Genomic DNA, 14,826 nt, shown 5'->3' with positions numbered 1-14,826 from the left:
CTGAATACTCTTACACATGCATGCATATCTACACCTCTGTATTTTTTTCCCAAAATGATTATATCTTAAAGTAACTTAAAAGTATATAAATAATTGCATGTTTTTCCATAGTTCAGCTTAAGTGGTTGGTTATAACTCATAGACATGGTTATAAAGACAAATGATAACCCTACAGCAGGGTGAGCACTTACATGAGTTTTGTGTATCCAGAGAGATCTCAGTAGATGTGAACATTGTTTTGCATGTGGGAGACCTAGGTTCAATCCTGGTCTTTGCGAAATCTGCCAAGTACCACTAGTACAACCCTGAGCACAGAGCTGGGAGTGGCCTACAGGCATGGCCAAGTGTGGCCCCAAAACAACAAAAACATTTTTGTAACTGTGCTCAAATTGGTATGGAAAGAATTAAAGAGCTGTATCTATCTAAAGTCATTTGAATTATATGCAAATATAGTCTAGAAAATAAAAAGCTGGAGATGATTATATTAAAAAATTTAGAATTTAAATTAAAATTTTTGGGGCCACCCAATTGTTGCTCAGAGGTCTGATACCCTACCAACAGATAGGATACCCAATGCAGAGATAAGAGGATATTGTTGGTGCCTTATGGTTTTGATAATCACTCTGATCATCCCAGCAGTGTTCAGGGCATTTCAAGGCTGTTCCCAGAGCTGCTCAGATTTTAATCTGGGTCAGGCACATGCCTGGTCTGCTCCTTAGTAATCATACTAACTTCTGCCCCAAATCTCAAACATTTCTGTGTTTTATAAAAGCACTTATTGAAGTCATGCAGAAATCCTTAATATAATAGAAGCTTGGTAGAATGAGAATGAATGGTGGGAATAGTAAGGAGCATTCTAACTATTCTAATAAATTGGAAGAAAAAAGTATTTTTTCTAGGTTTAATAATAGGTCTATCTGCCCACAAATCAAATGTGTGACACAATAGTAATGTGATAAAAAAATCTTGCTAGAAAAAATATTTTTGTCTTTATGTTTATGCTACTGTTATCTTAAGAAGTAAAATTGCTGTTTGAAAATATACTTTGAAATATACTTTGAAAATACTTTCAATGTTATTGCTCCTTTCTCTTTTATTCCCCCCCCCCCAATATTCTAGGGTATCTTGATATTTGAGTTCTGAATTTGAGTTTTAAGAAAGTGAACTCATTGCGATTTATTTTCTGATTCTAAATGTATTTTAATTTCTCATTATAATAGAGGGTAAAGATACATTTCTCATCTAAAATGCTCATTTATCTTCAACTTATTAAATTCTTTTTTTTTTTTTTTTTTTTGGGTTTTGGGTTTTGGGTTACACCCAGCAATGCTCAGGGGTTACTCCTGGCTCTACTCTCAGAAATTGCTCCTGGCAGGCTCAGACGAACATAGGGGATGCTGGATTCGAACCACCAACCCTCTGCATGCGAGGCAAACGTCTTACCTTCATGCTATCTCTTGGCCCCTTTTGTTTTCTTATTTTTTTATTTTTTATTTTTTTTTTGTTTTTTGGGTCACACCGGCAGTTCTCAGGGGTTACTCCAGGCTCTACGCTCAGAAATCACTCCTGGCAGGGGACCATAAGGTTATTACATTCTTTTTTTTTTTTTTTTTTGGTTTTTGGTTTTTGGGTCACACCCGGCGTTGCTCAGGGGTTACTCCTGGCTATCTGCTCAGAAATAGCTCCTGGCAGGCACGGGGGACCATATGGGACACTGGGATTCGAACCAACCACCTTTAGTCCTGGATCGGCTGCTTGCAAGGCAAATGCCACTGTGCTATCTCTCTGGGCCCAAGGTTATTACATTCTTAATACTTGTATTGTGTAGTCAGTGTTTAAGCTTAGAATTCATACCATGATATAGTGAATAGAATAGTGAAGGGATTTAAAATAAATTGAGATGTTTAGAACATTTCCTATCCTGTTACATGTGTGGTTCCTTCCTGATTCCCTCTCCCAGCCTTTCTGAAATATGAATAATAGATTCTACTCGAGGTAAGTGTAATATTTTCTTCTAAACTTCTTCTATATTTTCTATATTTTCGAAGTTTTACTGTTTCAAAGGTTCTAAGCAGCAAAGAGTATCATTTAGATACAAGCTGAAATTGTTATTTGAATACCTTTGAAACAAGTTATTTATTTTATATGTGATCTGTGTTAACTGTCAGTAAATATAAAAGTCATTTTAAAGATTTGAATCTCAAAAGTAAAAAAATTTAAGAAAACATGTTAAGAATTTTAAATGCTAAATTACAATATGTAGATCTTGGGCCAGGGCAATGGCACAGTGGGTAAGGTAAGGCTTTGCCTTGCAGGCGGCTGACCCTGGTTCGACCTCTGGCATTCCATATGGTTCCTGAGACAACCAGAAGTGATTTCTTTCTTTTTTATTTTTTTTAAATAAAATCTTTATTTAAGTACCATAATTACAAGCATGATTGTGGTTGGGTTCCAGACATAAACAGAACACCCCCCTTCACCAGTACAACATTTTCACCAAACAACAAAGTTACAAACGTAGTTTTATAGTAGTAGTGTTGCCCCCCTCCCACCTCCCAAATACCTGCCTTTATTTGAGGCAGGCATTCTACTTCTCTCACGCATTAACATTGTCATGCTAGATGTTAGTGTACTTATTTCCCTAACAGCATTCACCACTCTTTGTGGTGAGTTTTATATTGTGAGCCCATCCTCCCGGCCTTTAACTCTATTGTCTGGGATTATTACTATAATGTCTTTACTTTTTTTTTTTTTTTTAGATGAGTGAGACTATTCTGTGTCTATCTTACTCTCTCTGACTTGTTTCACTCAGCATAATAGATTCCATGTACATTCATGTATAGGAAACTTTCATGACTCAATTCTTCTGACGGCTGCATAATATTCCATTGTGTATATGTACCACAGTTTTTTTAGCCATTCCTCTGTTGAAGATGCTGGCATTTTGGTTGTTTCCAGAGTCTGGCTATTTGTAAATAGTGCTGCAATGAATATAGGTGTGAGGAAGGGATTTTTGAATTGTATTTTTGTGTTCCTAGGGTATATCCCTAAGAGTGGTATAGCTGGATCATATAGAAGCTCAATTTCCAGTTTTTGGAGGAATCTCCATATCACTTTCCATAAAGGTTGGACTAGACCACATTCCTTTCTTTCTTTCCACATCCCTGCCAGCACTGCTTATTGCCATTATTTGTGATGTGTGTCAATCTCTGTGGCATGAGATGGTACCTCATAGTTGTTTTATTTGCATTTCCCTGATGATTAGTGATGTGGAACACTTTTTCATGTGCTTTTGGCCATTTGTATTTCTTTTTTGAGGAAGTGTTTGTTCATTTCTTCTCCCCATTTTTTGTATGGGATTAGATGTTTCTGATAAATTCTGTCAGTGCCTTGTATATTTTTGGATACTAGCCCCTTATCTGATGGGTATTGGGTGAATAGTTTCTCCCATTCAGTAGGTGGCTCTTGTATCCTAGGCACTATTTTCTTTGAGGTGCAGAAGCTTCTCAGCTTAATATATTCCCATCTGTTTATCTCTGCTTCTACTTGTTTGGAGAGTGCTGTTTCCTCCTTGAAGATGCCTTTAGTCTCAATGTCATGGAGTATTTTACCTATGTGTTGTTCTATATACCTATGGTTTCAGGTCTGATATCAAGGTCTTTAATCCATTTGGATTTTACCTTTGTGCATAGTGTTAGTTGGGGGTCTAAGTGATTTTTGAAAGTGGCTTACCAGTTATGCCAACACCACTTGTTGAAGAAGCTTTCCTTGCTGTTTTATCAAAAATTCAATGATTTTATGTCTGGGGAACATTCTCTGAATACTCAAGTCTATTCCACTGATCTGAGGATCTGTCTTTATTCCAATACTATGCTGTTTTGATAACTATTGCTTTGTAATACAATTTAAAATTAGAGAAAGTAATGCCTCCCATATACCTTGCTTTAGCTATTCATGGGATTGCTTTAGCTGTTCATGGGTGTATTGCTCCAAATGAATTTCAGGAGTGTTTGATCCACTTTTTTTTTTTTGACATTTTAAATTGCTTTATTTAAAGACCATAATACAGGTTGTTCACAATACAGTCAGGAGTATTTTTTTACAGTTGCAAAGTATGCATGATTGAATTTCAGTTATACAATGCACAACACCATTCACCAGTGTATGTTTTCTGCCACCACTTTCCCTAATTTCCTCCTGCCCTGCTGCATCTGAGTGAGATATTTTCTTTTCTCTCTGTATAAGTATATATACACACACATATATATACACATATATGTGTATGTACATATATTTTTTTTCTTTTCCTTTTTTTTATAATAGCTTATTTTTATTGAAGATCTGAAGTTAATATACGGTTAACATTATTTCTGCACACAACTTTCCAACAGTACCCCCATGGCCTGAGCGCTTCTAACCTTCACAGTAGCCCAAGGGCCCCTTTCATAATAGCTCAATCCAGGGCCTATTTTAGTAACATAGGATTGAAACATAAACCAATCAGATTTGTACAAGTACAACAATTTTAACCAATGGGAGCATAAACACATTTTGATGGCGGGAAGGAGAAAGAGGAACTTGGCATGATGGGGGGAGGGGAAGCAAATTCTTAAACAAATAGCTAAATGATATTTATGCAAATACAATTATTTGTTTAGCCTATTTTCCATTTAGATCTATCTTTTGTGCAAGCAATAAGGATCATAATTTAAACTTTACAAAAACATATCAATAACTACATACTTGAGAGCAGTTACAAAACCAGGTTCCATGGAAAGGTTAAGGCATCTGGTTAAGCCAGATTCTTTGTGCTGAGCTAAATTTATTTGCAGAGTTTTCTGTTGGTTCGGGGCTATGCAAACTTTTGTGGCTTGAATCAGACAGGCGGTGGAAAATTCATTCAGAGTTCCTTTGATATGTGGGGTGCTCGATCTCCCACATCTCCCCCTGTTTAGTATACAATATAGAAGGGACAGACGTGCCTCGGTGGACTGGCCACACTGGGTGAAGAGGTGTGGGGCTTCCAGTCACCGCATCTGCTACCCTTGATTCAGTCGTTTCCAAAGCTTGGCAAGGCACAGATTGAGGTCTATGCGCCAGCTCCTCGATAACTTCAAACTTAAGTGGCGGAGAGTTGGCAGTAGGGGAGATGTCAGGTGTCAGCTGGTCTTCTGAGGTGCATAGTTGTTGGTATAGAACCTTTGAGTCCTTTCTGGTTGCTTCATCCACTTGATTCTTTACGAAGGTGGTGAGTTTGCGAAAAGCCCAAGGACCAAAGGAAACTAGCAACATAAAGCCAATGAAGGGCCCCAAAAAGGCTGGGAGCACCGTTGTTATCCATGGAGTGGTAGAAAACCAATTTTTGTACCAGCTCTCACTCTGCTCTATATCTTTTTGTCTATTTACTAAATTATCCTCTATGTGTTGAATGCTATCTCTAGCTAAGCCGAATTTATTTTAAAAAGCAACATTTTACTCTAAGGATGACACAAATTCCCCCCTCCCTCAAAAAAAATGTTAATTTTGAACCACGGCGGTTATTCTGCACTCTTTGCTAGGAAATCAACAGTAGTGTAAACTTCTTTAAGTTTGTAAACATTTTTAGCCATAGTTATAAGGCATTAGCAGATTCTAGAGTATGAACCAATGAATAAATATTTGTGCTTACACCAATAACACGTAGGCCTTTTAATAAGGCTAGGGTGATGGCAGTGTTTGATTTTTGTACTGCAGCGGGGAGAGACACAAGATTATATTTAAGAGGTAATAAGGCAATTTTTGATCTAACAGTCAATTTAGGCATTAAAACAACCAAAACACAGTGGTACTAGGACTAAAGAAACAAATGTAAAACAATGGGGGAGATAAACTAGTGAAACAGGCAAAAAAAACGTTAAATTGGGGGCAATCATGAACTGAAAGGAAAAATCAACAACAAGAATTTGATTACAATTTTTTCAGATTATTAAAATTTGCGGCAGGGAGGTCTTGGAAGAGTTCTTGCAATGGGGATACTTTTGGAGCTAGGCCCAGTTTCAAGGAACAGTCCGCGTTAGGGAGAGTTAGTAGGGAGGGCCTCGCAGCATGTGTCCACAGGGGAGTTGGCTGTCTTTTCTTTCAGGAGACAAGGTGTGGGTTTATCTGGGTGTCCCCTCGCCTGGGTGCAGAGTACTGGTTCGTTGAGTAGGAGGTCGATCTTGAACCCTAATAGAATAAGGACTGAGGGTGAAAAATTTTAATATGGTGGAAAATCTGGATGGGATTGAGGGGTAAAGGGATAGTTGGATTTCCGGAGGGGAGAAAGGGGAAGTTATATGGGAAGGGTATGAAGGAAGAGAAAAAAGAAAATACCTTAGAGAGAAAAGGGGAAGAGAAAGAGGAAAAAAAGTAATAAGCAGAATAGAGAGAAAAAAAAAAGAAAAGAAAAGTAGTAAGAAGAGAGGAGAGACTAGCAAGGGAATGCTGGTTTAATTAAAAGTGTTCGAAGAATCGAGCCTGTGGTTTAAGTCTGTACATCTCAGGTACTGCTTCGATGATCTGAATGATCACGTGCTTCAATTCCTAAATGGAGGTATTACCTAGAGATAAAGTGTATGTTAAAGAGTTTACTCGTGGCCATCTCGTAGTGCATGCAAGGTATGGTATCCCGTGTGGTATCCCGAATTGATCCACTTTTTTGAAGAATGTCATGGGTATCTTTAGAGGGATCACATTAAATCTGTACAGTGCTTTTGGGAGTATTACCATTTTAATGATGTTAATCCTGACAAACCATTCGCAGGGTATGTTGTGTAATACTTTATTTCTTGAAAGAGTGTTTTGTAGTTTTCTTTGTATAGGTCCTTCACATCTTTAGTTAAGTTGACTCCAAAATATTTGAGTTTGTGTGACACTAATGTGAATCTGAGTGATTTCTGGGTGCAAAGCTGGGAGTAATCCCTGAGCACCATTGGGTATGGACCAAAAATAAAACAACAAACAATATGTAGATATTTATTTATTTGGTTATATTTTAAATAAGTTTGTATTTTAAATAAGCATATTTCTAATAAATCCTGGACAATTAAAATATTTACAATAAGATAAATATTTGATATTGATTTTTATGTTAATGAGTTCAGTAACTTTCAAGAATTAAGATGTTTAGCATTCTTTGATTAGTGAAAATAAATGTCTATAATATATGAGAGTATCCACACTCAAAATTATAACTACATGTGGTGATGGGTTGACCAACCAGATTTATTGTCATCATTTTCCAATACCTATCAAATCATGCTATATACTTTAAACTGATATAAATGTCAGTTATATTTTAAGATTAAAATAAGAAAAATAAAAACTTAAAGATACTATTAATTGAATGATCTAATGAATGGTCATGTTTAGAAATTGTTAATATTACTTGATATAATGAGCTTCTGCTTTTTTTACTATTTATCTTGGGTTAAATTTGCTAATTACTTTTTTATTTCTTTGTCATAGTATTTAAATCGAGGCTGCACTAGATATTTTGCAAACAAAGAAACTGACAAACAGATTTCACAGAACCGTAAAAGTCCTGAGGTATTGTATATTTGAAAAATGATTCTTTAATTTTTTTAAATTTAATTATTTAATTAATTTATAATTAAAATGATTCTTTAATTCACTCTCAAAATTTCATTCTAAATTGTTGGAAATCAAGTAATATTTCTTACTTTAAGTTTATACTTTAAAACACAGTCATCCAAATTCCGTACAGTATAATATTTGAGTGCTTCTATTGATTTATGCAGAAGCAACAGTTAATAGTTCTTAGATTTTAGTGCAGTGTTTCCTTTATTTTTGCTAACATAAAGTTATTAAATTGTCTCAGAATTATTGTTTTGCTAGGTTTTTCAAAATTCATTCTCATAATTCCCACTTGGGTTGCAGTGCAAAATGTTGTTTCATAATTTTTTGTCTTCTGAACGATAAATAGAACTAGCATTCATGTGAGCAAGTTTATGTATTGTGTTTCTCATAAAACATCATATGTCTAGGAGTGGGAGATGACTCAAAGGGCTGATATGTGTACTGTGCGTTGGGAAGCCCTCAGGGGAATAATCCTTAAGTATAAGTTATAGCCTCTGAACAGCACTGAGTGTGACCCACAGACTAAAAGACAAGTAATAAAAGCTTCAGGTCCCATCACATTTCTTTTTAAGACATTATGAAATAGTTTTAATTTTTTTCACATAGTTTTTTGGTTTGGGGGCCACAACTATCTGTGCTTGGGAGGGCATGCAATGTTGAGGTGATATCTAGGGGAGTGGGATCCTGTCCTTTGAACTACCTCCCGGCATTTTCACCTAGATTCCCATCTGTGCCAGTATTCCTTCCTTTCTGCCTTCATCCTTTCCTCCATTCCTTTTTCCTTTCCCCTCCTTTCTACTCCTTTCCCCTCCTTTTACTTCCCCTCCTTTCACTTCTTTTCCTTTCCCTTCTCCTCCCTTCTTTCCCCTCCTCTCCCTTTCTCCCCTTCCTCCCTTCTTCCCCTCCCTTTCTCTCCTCATCCCTCCCCTCCCCTTCCCTTTTCTCTTTCCTTTCCTTCCCTTTCCTTCTCTTCCCTTCCCTTCTCCCTTCCTTTCCCTTCCCTCCCCCATCCTTTCCCATCCTTCCTTCCTCTTTTCCACTTTCCTTCTCTCTCCTCCTCCCTCCCTTGTTAGCTGCATGGAAAATTTATATATAACTCTTTAAATGATAGACTTCAAAGAGTAATTACATTTAATTTATTAGGTACTATATAAAAAGAATTAGATACTTACTCTTGAATAACTTTATAAAATTTTAACATGCAGTGTTTATATTATGTAATCTTTTATCATTTTCTTTAGGAACTTAGATTAGAAATATCTCAGATTTTTTAGTTATTTTCTATTAATTTGACTGAAATACGTGTATTTGAATTTTTTAAAAATATAACCAGTTTTAATCTTCATTATTTGTGAGTCATATCTTTAGACTCTTTTCAAAATGGAGGAGATGAATAATGCCTCTAATATATTTCTAGTAGATAAAAAAACCCAAATTATCGTTATTTTGATTGTACATCAGTGATAATATTAACCTGCAGTTAATATTATTGAGGCTTATATTTGACCCCATCATTACTGACATCTGAATTATAAACTATAATCTTTACTTTAGAGTAATGGATGGGACTTGATAAAGGAGCATTAATATTTATTGTCAGACACCATCAAAATATAGAAACTGCATTCTCTCAGTAAAATCACAGATAAATTTGCTGTTGTTCTAAAGATCTTACTTTTAATATGAAAAACACTAAGAGAAAAGTAAGTTAGATTTTATTTCCCCAAGAGAAAAATACTTTATTCTCTCCTAAGAGAAAAATAAATATATTCTTTCTGATTCTAGAGCTAGCATACTTTGACAGGAATCTTGTTTATATTTTTGAATGTATATGTAAAGCTATGTAAGTAAACAATGTATTAATATGTTAAATTACTTTTTATGTCTCTATCAGGAGGATGAGGTGATCATTTTGACTAATTAGAATCCTTTACTTAGTTCTCATTGGAGTGTCTTGGCTATATGTAGTTTTATAAAAATGCAGTATTTTTAGTCTGCCATAATAGCTATTTATTAAAATTTGATTAAAATAAATTATTAAATCAAATATCTAATTACATGGCTAAAAATTCTGCATGATATGCACCTTCTGCAAATTTTGGCTGCATGTAACTGTTGGCTTATTTTAAGAAGAAATTTAAATTTCTTTAGATATTTTCCAGAACTTTCACACAAGCATAGTTGAATATTTTTAAAAAGTCTTGTGAAAAAATAAAACATAGGGGAGATCCCTTCTTAGTGGTGTCTTTAATGGTCAGTTAATTCTCATACAGTGTGTCCAAATGTTAAATTTTACTTACTAATTCCCAAGTTCTGGAAAATTTCTAATCTCCTCCTATCTTTTGTTCAGTATCTTTTAAATTTATTTTTATCATTTCTGCAGGGTTGATTAATTCTTCCCATTTAATGAATTTATTGTAGATGTAACAAATTAATACTATAGGTACAATTTTTTTTAAGAGCAAAAGCAAATATAAAAACTTTTTTTTTTGGGTCACACCCGGTTGTGCTCAAGGGTTACTCCTGGCTGTCTGCTCAGAAATAGCTCCTGGCAGGCACGGAGGACCAAATGGGACACCGGGATTCGAACCAACCACGTTTGGTCCTGGATCGGCTGCTTGCAAGGCAAACGCCACTGTGCTATCTCTCTGGGCCCAAATATAAAAACTTTTACTGGTCTCTTCAATCATTTTCTAAATTCCTATAGTATACTTATATAAAAATTATATTGTCACATAAATTAAGATTACATATCTTAAAGGCTTAAAATAATTCATAGAAAAAATTTAAGCTGTTTATTAGTTACTATTTTAAATCTTGTTTCAATTGAGGCAGTTTACCCAAAGGAATATAGTACCAGGCTTAATTTTATTTTGCCTTAATTGTTTTTGGTCTATGGACTCATATTCATTGTAACCACTGACAATAAACTTCTCCAAAATTTAAATTTTTACCCAATATTCTGGCCTTATAACACTTTACATTGTAATTACTTGGAAAATATTTTATTCTATTTTGGAGTACTTTTTTTTTTTTTTTTTTTGGTTTTTGGGCCACACCCTGTGACGCTCAGGGGTTACTCCTGGCTATGCGCTCAGAAGTTGCACCTGGCTTCTTGGGGGACCATATGGGACGCCGGGGGATCGAACCGCGGTCCGTCCTAGGCTAGCGCAGGCAAGGCAGGCACCTTACCTCCAGCGCCACCACCCGGCCCCTTGGAATACTTTTTAATGAGATAATGTATTTTAACATGTAATTGAAGTAAATAATAATAATAATAATAATAATAATAATAATAATAATAATAATAATAAAGAAGTATGCTGTATCCTTTGCCCAGTTTTTGAATGTTTTATTAAAGGTTTTTCCATTGGCATTTTTTGCATGTTATGTAGTATATTCATAGATTTATGTCATTGTCCTTAAATAATATAAAATCACTAAATAAATGTTCTTGTTTTGTAGTATCTTAAGGCAGGTTCCTTGAAAGATCCTCTGTTAGATGACCACGGAGATTTTATTAGAATGTGTACAGCCATGAAAAAAATTGGTTTGGGTGATGAAGAAAAGCTCGATTTATTCCGTGTAGTGGCTGGAGTTCTGCACCTTGGAAATATTGATTTTGAGGAAGCTGGCAGCACCTCAGGTTTCTGTGTGTGTGTGTGTGTGTGTGTGTGTGTGTGTGTGTGTGTTTGCACTACTTTGCTTCAATAGGAATATAATTAGAAATCCTGTCATTTAATTATCGAATATAAATTGAATCTTGTTTGTGTGCAAATGTTCCTTGCTATTTCAAGAATGACCTGTTTTTACAAGGTAACTCTTGTAAGTTAGTGAAGTGGCCATCATAAGTAATTATAGGCAAAAAGTAAACCACTTATTTAGGGATTGATAAGTGAATGGTTATTAGGTTCATGTTTTTACTGGTATTGTACTTTTCTAGTAAATGATTAGAATATACTCTCCCACCTAATAAGGATTTTTGTTTGTAACATTTTTCTGGTTTATTGGTAAAATCTTGAATCAATTAGGCCTTTTAAATTTATCAGTTAAATATATACATGTAATGATTAATAAGTAGAAACTTTATGCAAATTGAAGGGTATTTACTCTCCTGTATGATGGTAATTTTTCAATCTGTATTTTATTCTCTATATAGAGACTACTTTTTATAATATTTTAAGCTTGATTGGTAATAATATGGATCAAATCTGACCAGTCACTGATTTTATAAAGTGTTATTGAAACATAGCTTTACACATTCCCTATGTCTTGACTCTGCTGACTTTTATACTTTAATGACAGAATTAGTAGGATGGAATAGAGACTAGTTAGCAAAACTTAAAATAAGGCCCCCTTATTTGGACAGGGAGTACACCCGGTGACTCTCAGGGATTACTTCTGGCTATGCACTTAGAAATCACTCCTGGCTTGGGGGACCATAAGGGATGCTGGGTGATTGAACTGCAGTTCATCCTAGGCTAGCACATGCAAGGCAGATGCCTTATGGCATGTGCCACCGCTCTGGCCCCAAAATAAGGCCCTTTTGGCATGAAATATTATTTCTCTCATATTACTAATGTAATATTAAAATTTTTTATGCCAACAGTGAGCTTTTAAAGATACAGCATCATTTTATATTGTAGCCAATACATATATTTTTTATGTCAGATCCCAGGAGTTCCCTGAGACTTGACTTACTAATTATATGAAAAAATAATTTGTGAAAATATACTTGAACCAAAAAGAACATTCAGAAATTTGTCTGCTATTGCAAAATCCTATTGCAAAACATATTTTATCACATACTGCACATAATTTAAACATCAGAAAGAATTAAAGGTTATTATCTTCATTTCACAGAAATGGAATCTGGCAGAAAGTAAGTGATGTGGATATCAATGACGTTGATGTGACAGCTGGGTTCTAGTCTTGTCTGACTAGGAACTTGTAACACTTGTGTCTGCCCTCAGTCACTGAACCTTCTTCAGAGCTCTGATCTACAGTGAACAAATGAAATAGACATTCTCCTTTTTTGTGTGTAGCTGGGTCTCCCAGCACTGCTAGGAGACTTGTACCCCTCACACCCCTGTAGCTCTTGACCAATCTGACTGGTGGTTAAGCTAGGCTGTTTGTTCTAGGCTGTGGTTTTTCTCAGAAGACCACATTGACCTGGAGATTGAACCCACCCAGGCTGTGCATTGACCACTGTACTATTTTCAACCCCTATAATAGGCATTCAGAGACTTTAAGACATAATGATGCTGAAGAGTCATATAGTATAGTGTTTAGGACAAATGCTCTTGGGCTGCACTGCTTTACCATGTGCAGCCAGAACTTAACACTTCATGCACAACACTTTGTAACTATTAGTTTTAATTCTTTATTTATTTAATTATTTAATTTAATTATTTATTTCATCTTTGAACCACAGCTGGCAGTGCTCAGAACTTATATTTGACTTTGTTTTCACTCCTGGTCATTTCAGGGAACCATTATATATATCATTATATATATCAGGGAACCCATAGTCATAGATAGAGTCCAGGTTGGCTGTGTGCTAGTAAAGTGCCCTCCCAATGGACTATTGCTTTATCCCCTGTAAACATTGTGTTTTAATGAATAAAGTAAAATTACAAGTCACTGTGTTTAAAATAAAAAGAAAAGGGTCAGAGAGCCCTGTAGTTAACCTTGTTTGAACCCCTGGTATAGTTCCTAAACACTACTAGTCATGAGCACAGAGCCAGGAATAGTACCTGTGTACAGCCAGTGTGAGTTAACCCCACCCACCATAAAAATATCAAGCAAAAGCAATTATGTTCTCACTATGAATTAAGATATTTTAATTACTTTTTCTGAGGTATTTGAAATTTTGTGTTGAAACACATCATTGGCTCCATAGCATTGTTAAAGAAAGGAGCTGATAGGAATTCTATATAAAGCAAAGGAATTTTGAATACTTATTACACATTTTTATTATGTAACTTGAAGGGAATTGTTGAGTCATTTGGGAGCCTATATTTAAACTTTGAAAACTTTCAGACTGTTTTCAGAGTACCTGTGCCTTTTTTAAATTTTATCAGTGGTGTATAAAACTTTAGCTTCTATCCATCCTCATTAACACTGACTAATTATACCCACCACGATCTCTCCCATTTGGTCACATCTGATAGTGCTTAGGGACCACTCCCTGAAGTTTGCTGAGGATCCAGTCAAGGCCTCCCTTATGCAAATTATGCACTGTGTTCCTTTGAACTAGCTTCCTGGACCTGGTTATACCCATCTCAATGTAGCTATGAACATTAATCATGAAAATATTAGCAAATTATTATTTAAAATACTAGTAATAAAAAAGACAACCAGTTGGGACCAAAGCAGTGGTGCAGGAGGTAGGGCATTTGCCTTGCATGCACTAATCTAGGACAGACCACAGTTAGATCCCCCGGCGTCCCATATGGTTCCCCAACCCAGGAGCAATTTCTGAGCACATAGCCAGGAGTAACCCTTGAGCGTCACTGGGTGTGGCCCCCCCCCCAAAAAAAAAAGACAACCAGAGTAATGTTTAATTTTTATATAATATATGGGGACCTCTTCCAACCACTTCTCTATGTAGCCTCCTTAATCTTCCTGACGATCGCATTAAGTATAGTAGCTGTAGGATGAAAGTGAACACAGAGCCAAGCTATTCAAATTCACATAGATAGGTAGTAAGTTGTAGGGTTTTTATCAGCTTAGAATATAGAGCACTGTAGTATAGTATCTCTATAATATAAGCATAAATAGATAGACAAATATATAGTATATGTTACCAATATAATAAAGCGTCCTCTTTAAATAGAAACCTTCAGGTCTGATTTGTGAATAATAGCAATTTCTTCTTTATCCTCTTATCTTACCCTCAATCAACAGAAGCATATAGTGTACACACATATACATTTATTTACAGACAGAAACAAGCACCCCATTGACTAAGCATCCTACAATATTTACCACTAAATTACTCTTTAAAGTTTTCTGAAATCATGTGAATCTAAACTATAAGACACTATTTCTACAAAGTCTTCAAATGTATTAACTATAATTCTAATTCATCAGTTTATTTCACTTGCAGGGTTATAAAAATATTGGCAGGTTACTATCAATAATATGAAAGCATATGAAAAATTAAAGCTGCCTCATAGTATGAGTGTTTGATAAGTGTGTAATGAG

General features: G+C 35.4%; 1 protein-coding gene across 2 annotated transcripts in view; it reads left to right on the top strand.

The window, feature by feature from the left end:
• Positions 1-14,826, top strand: part of MYO6 (myosin VI) — a 205,469-nt gene that overhangs the window by 90,716 nt on the left and 99,927 nt on the right. For both annotated transcript variants that reach the window (XM_049776811.1, XM_049776810.1), the window contains exons 10-11: positions 7,486-7,566; positions 11,083-11,263. In XM_049776811.1, the coding sequence (XP_049632768.1) occupies positions 7,486-7,566; positions 11,083-11,263 (262 nt within the window). The remainder of the gene's footprint in view (positions 1-7,485; positions 7,567-11,082; positions 11,264-14,826) is intronic.

This window comes from Suncus etruscus, chromosome 7 (genome assembly GCF_024139225.1).
Source record: "Suncus etruscus isolate mSunEtr1 chromosome 7, mSunEtr1.pri.cur, whole genome shotgun sequence".
NCBI classification, from domain to species: domain Eukaryota; kingdom Metazoa; phylum Chordata; class Mammalia; order Eulipotyphla; family Soricidae; genus Suncus; species Suncus etruscus.
The sequence above is the reverse complement of the archived record's forward strand: the minus strand, read 5'-3'. Positions and strand labels throughout refer to the sequence as shown.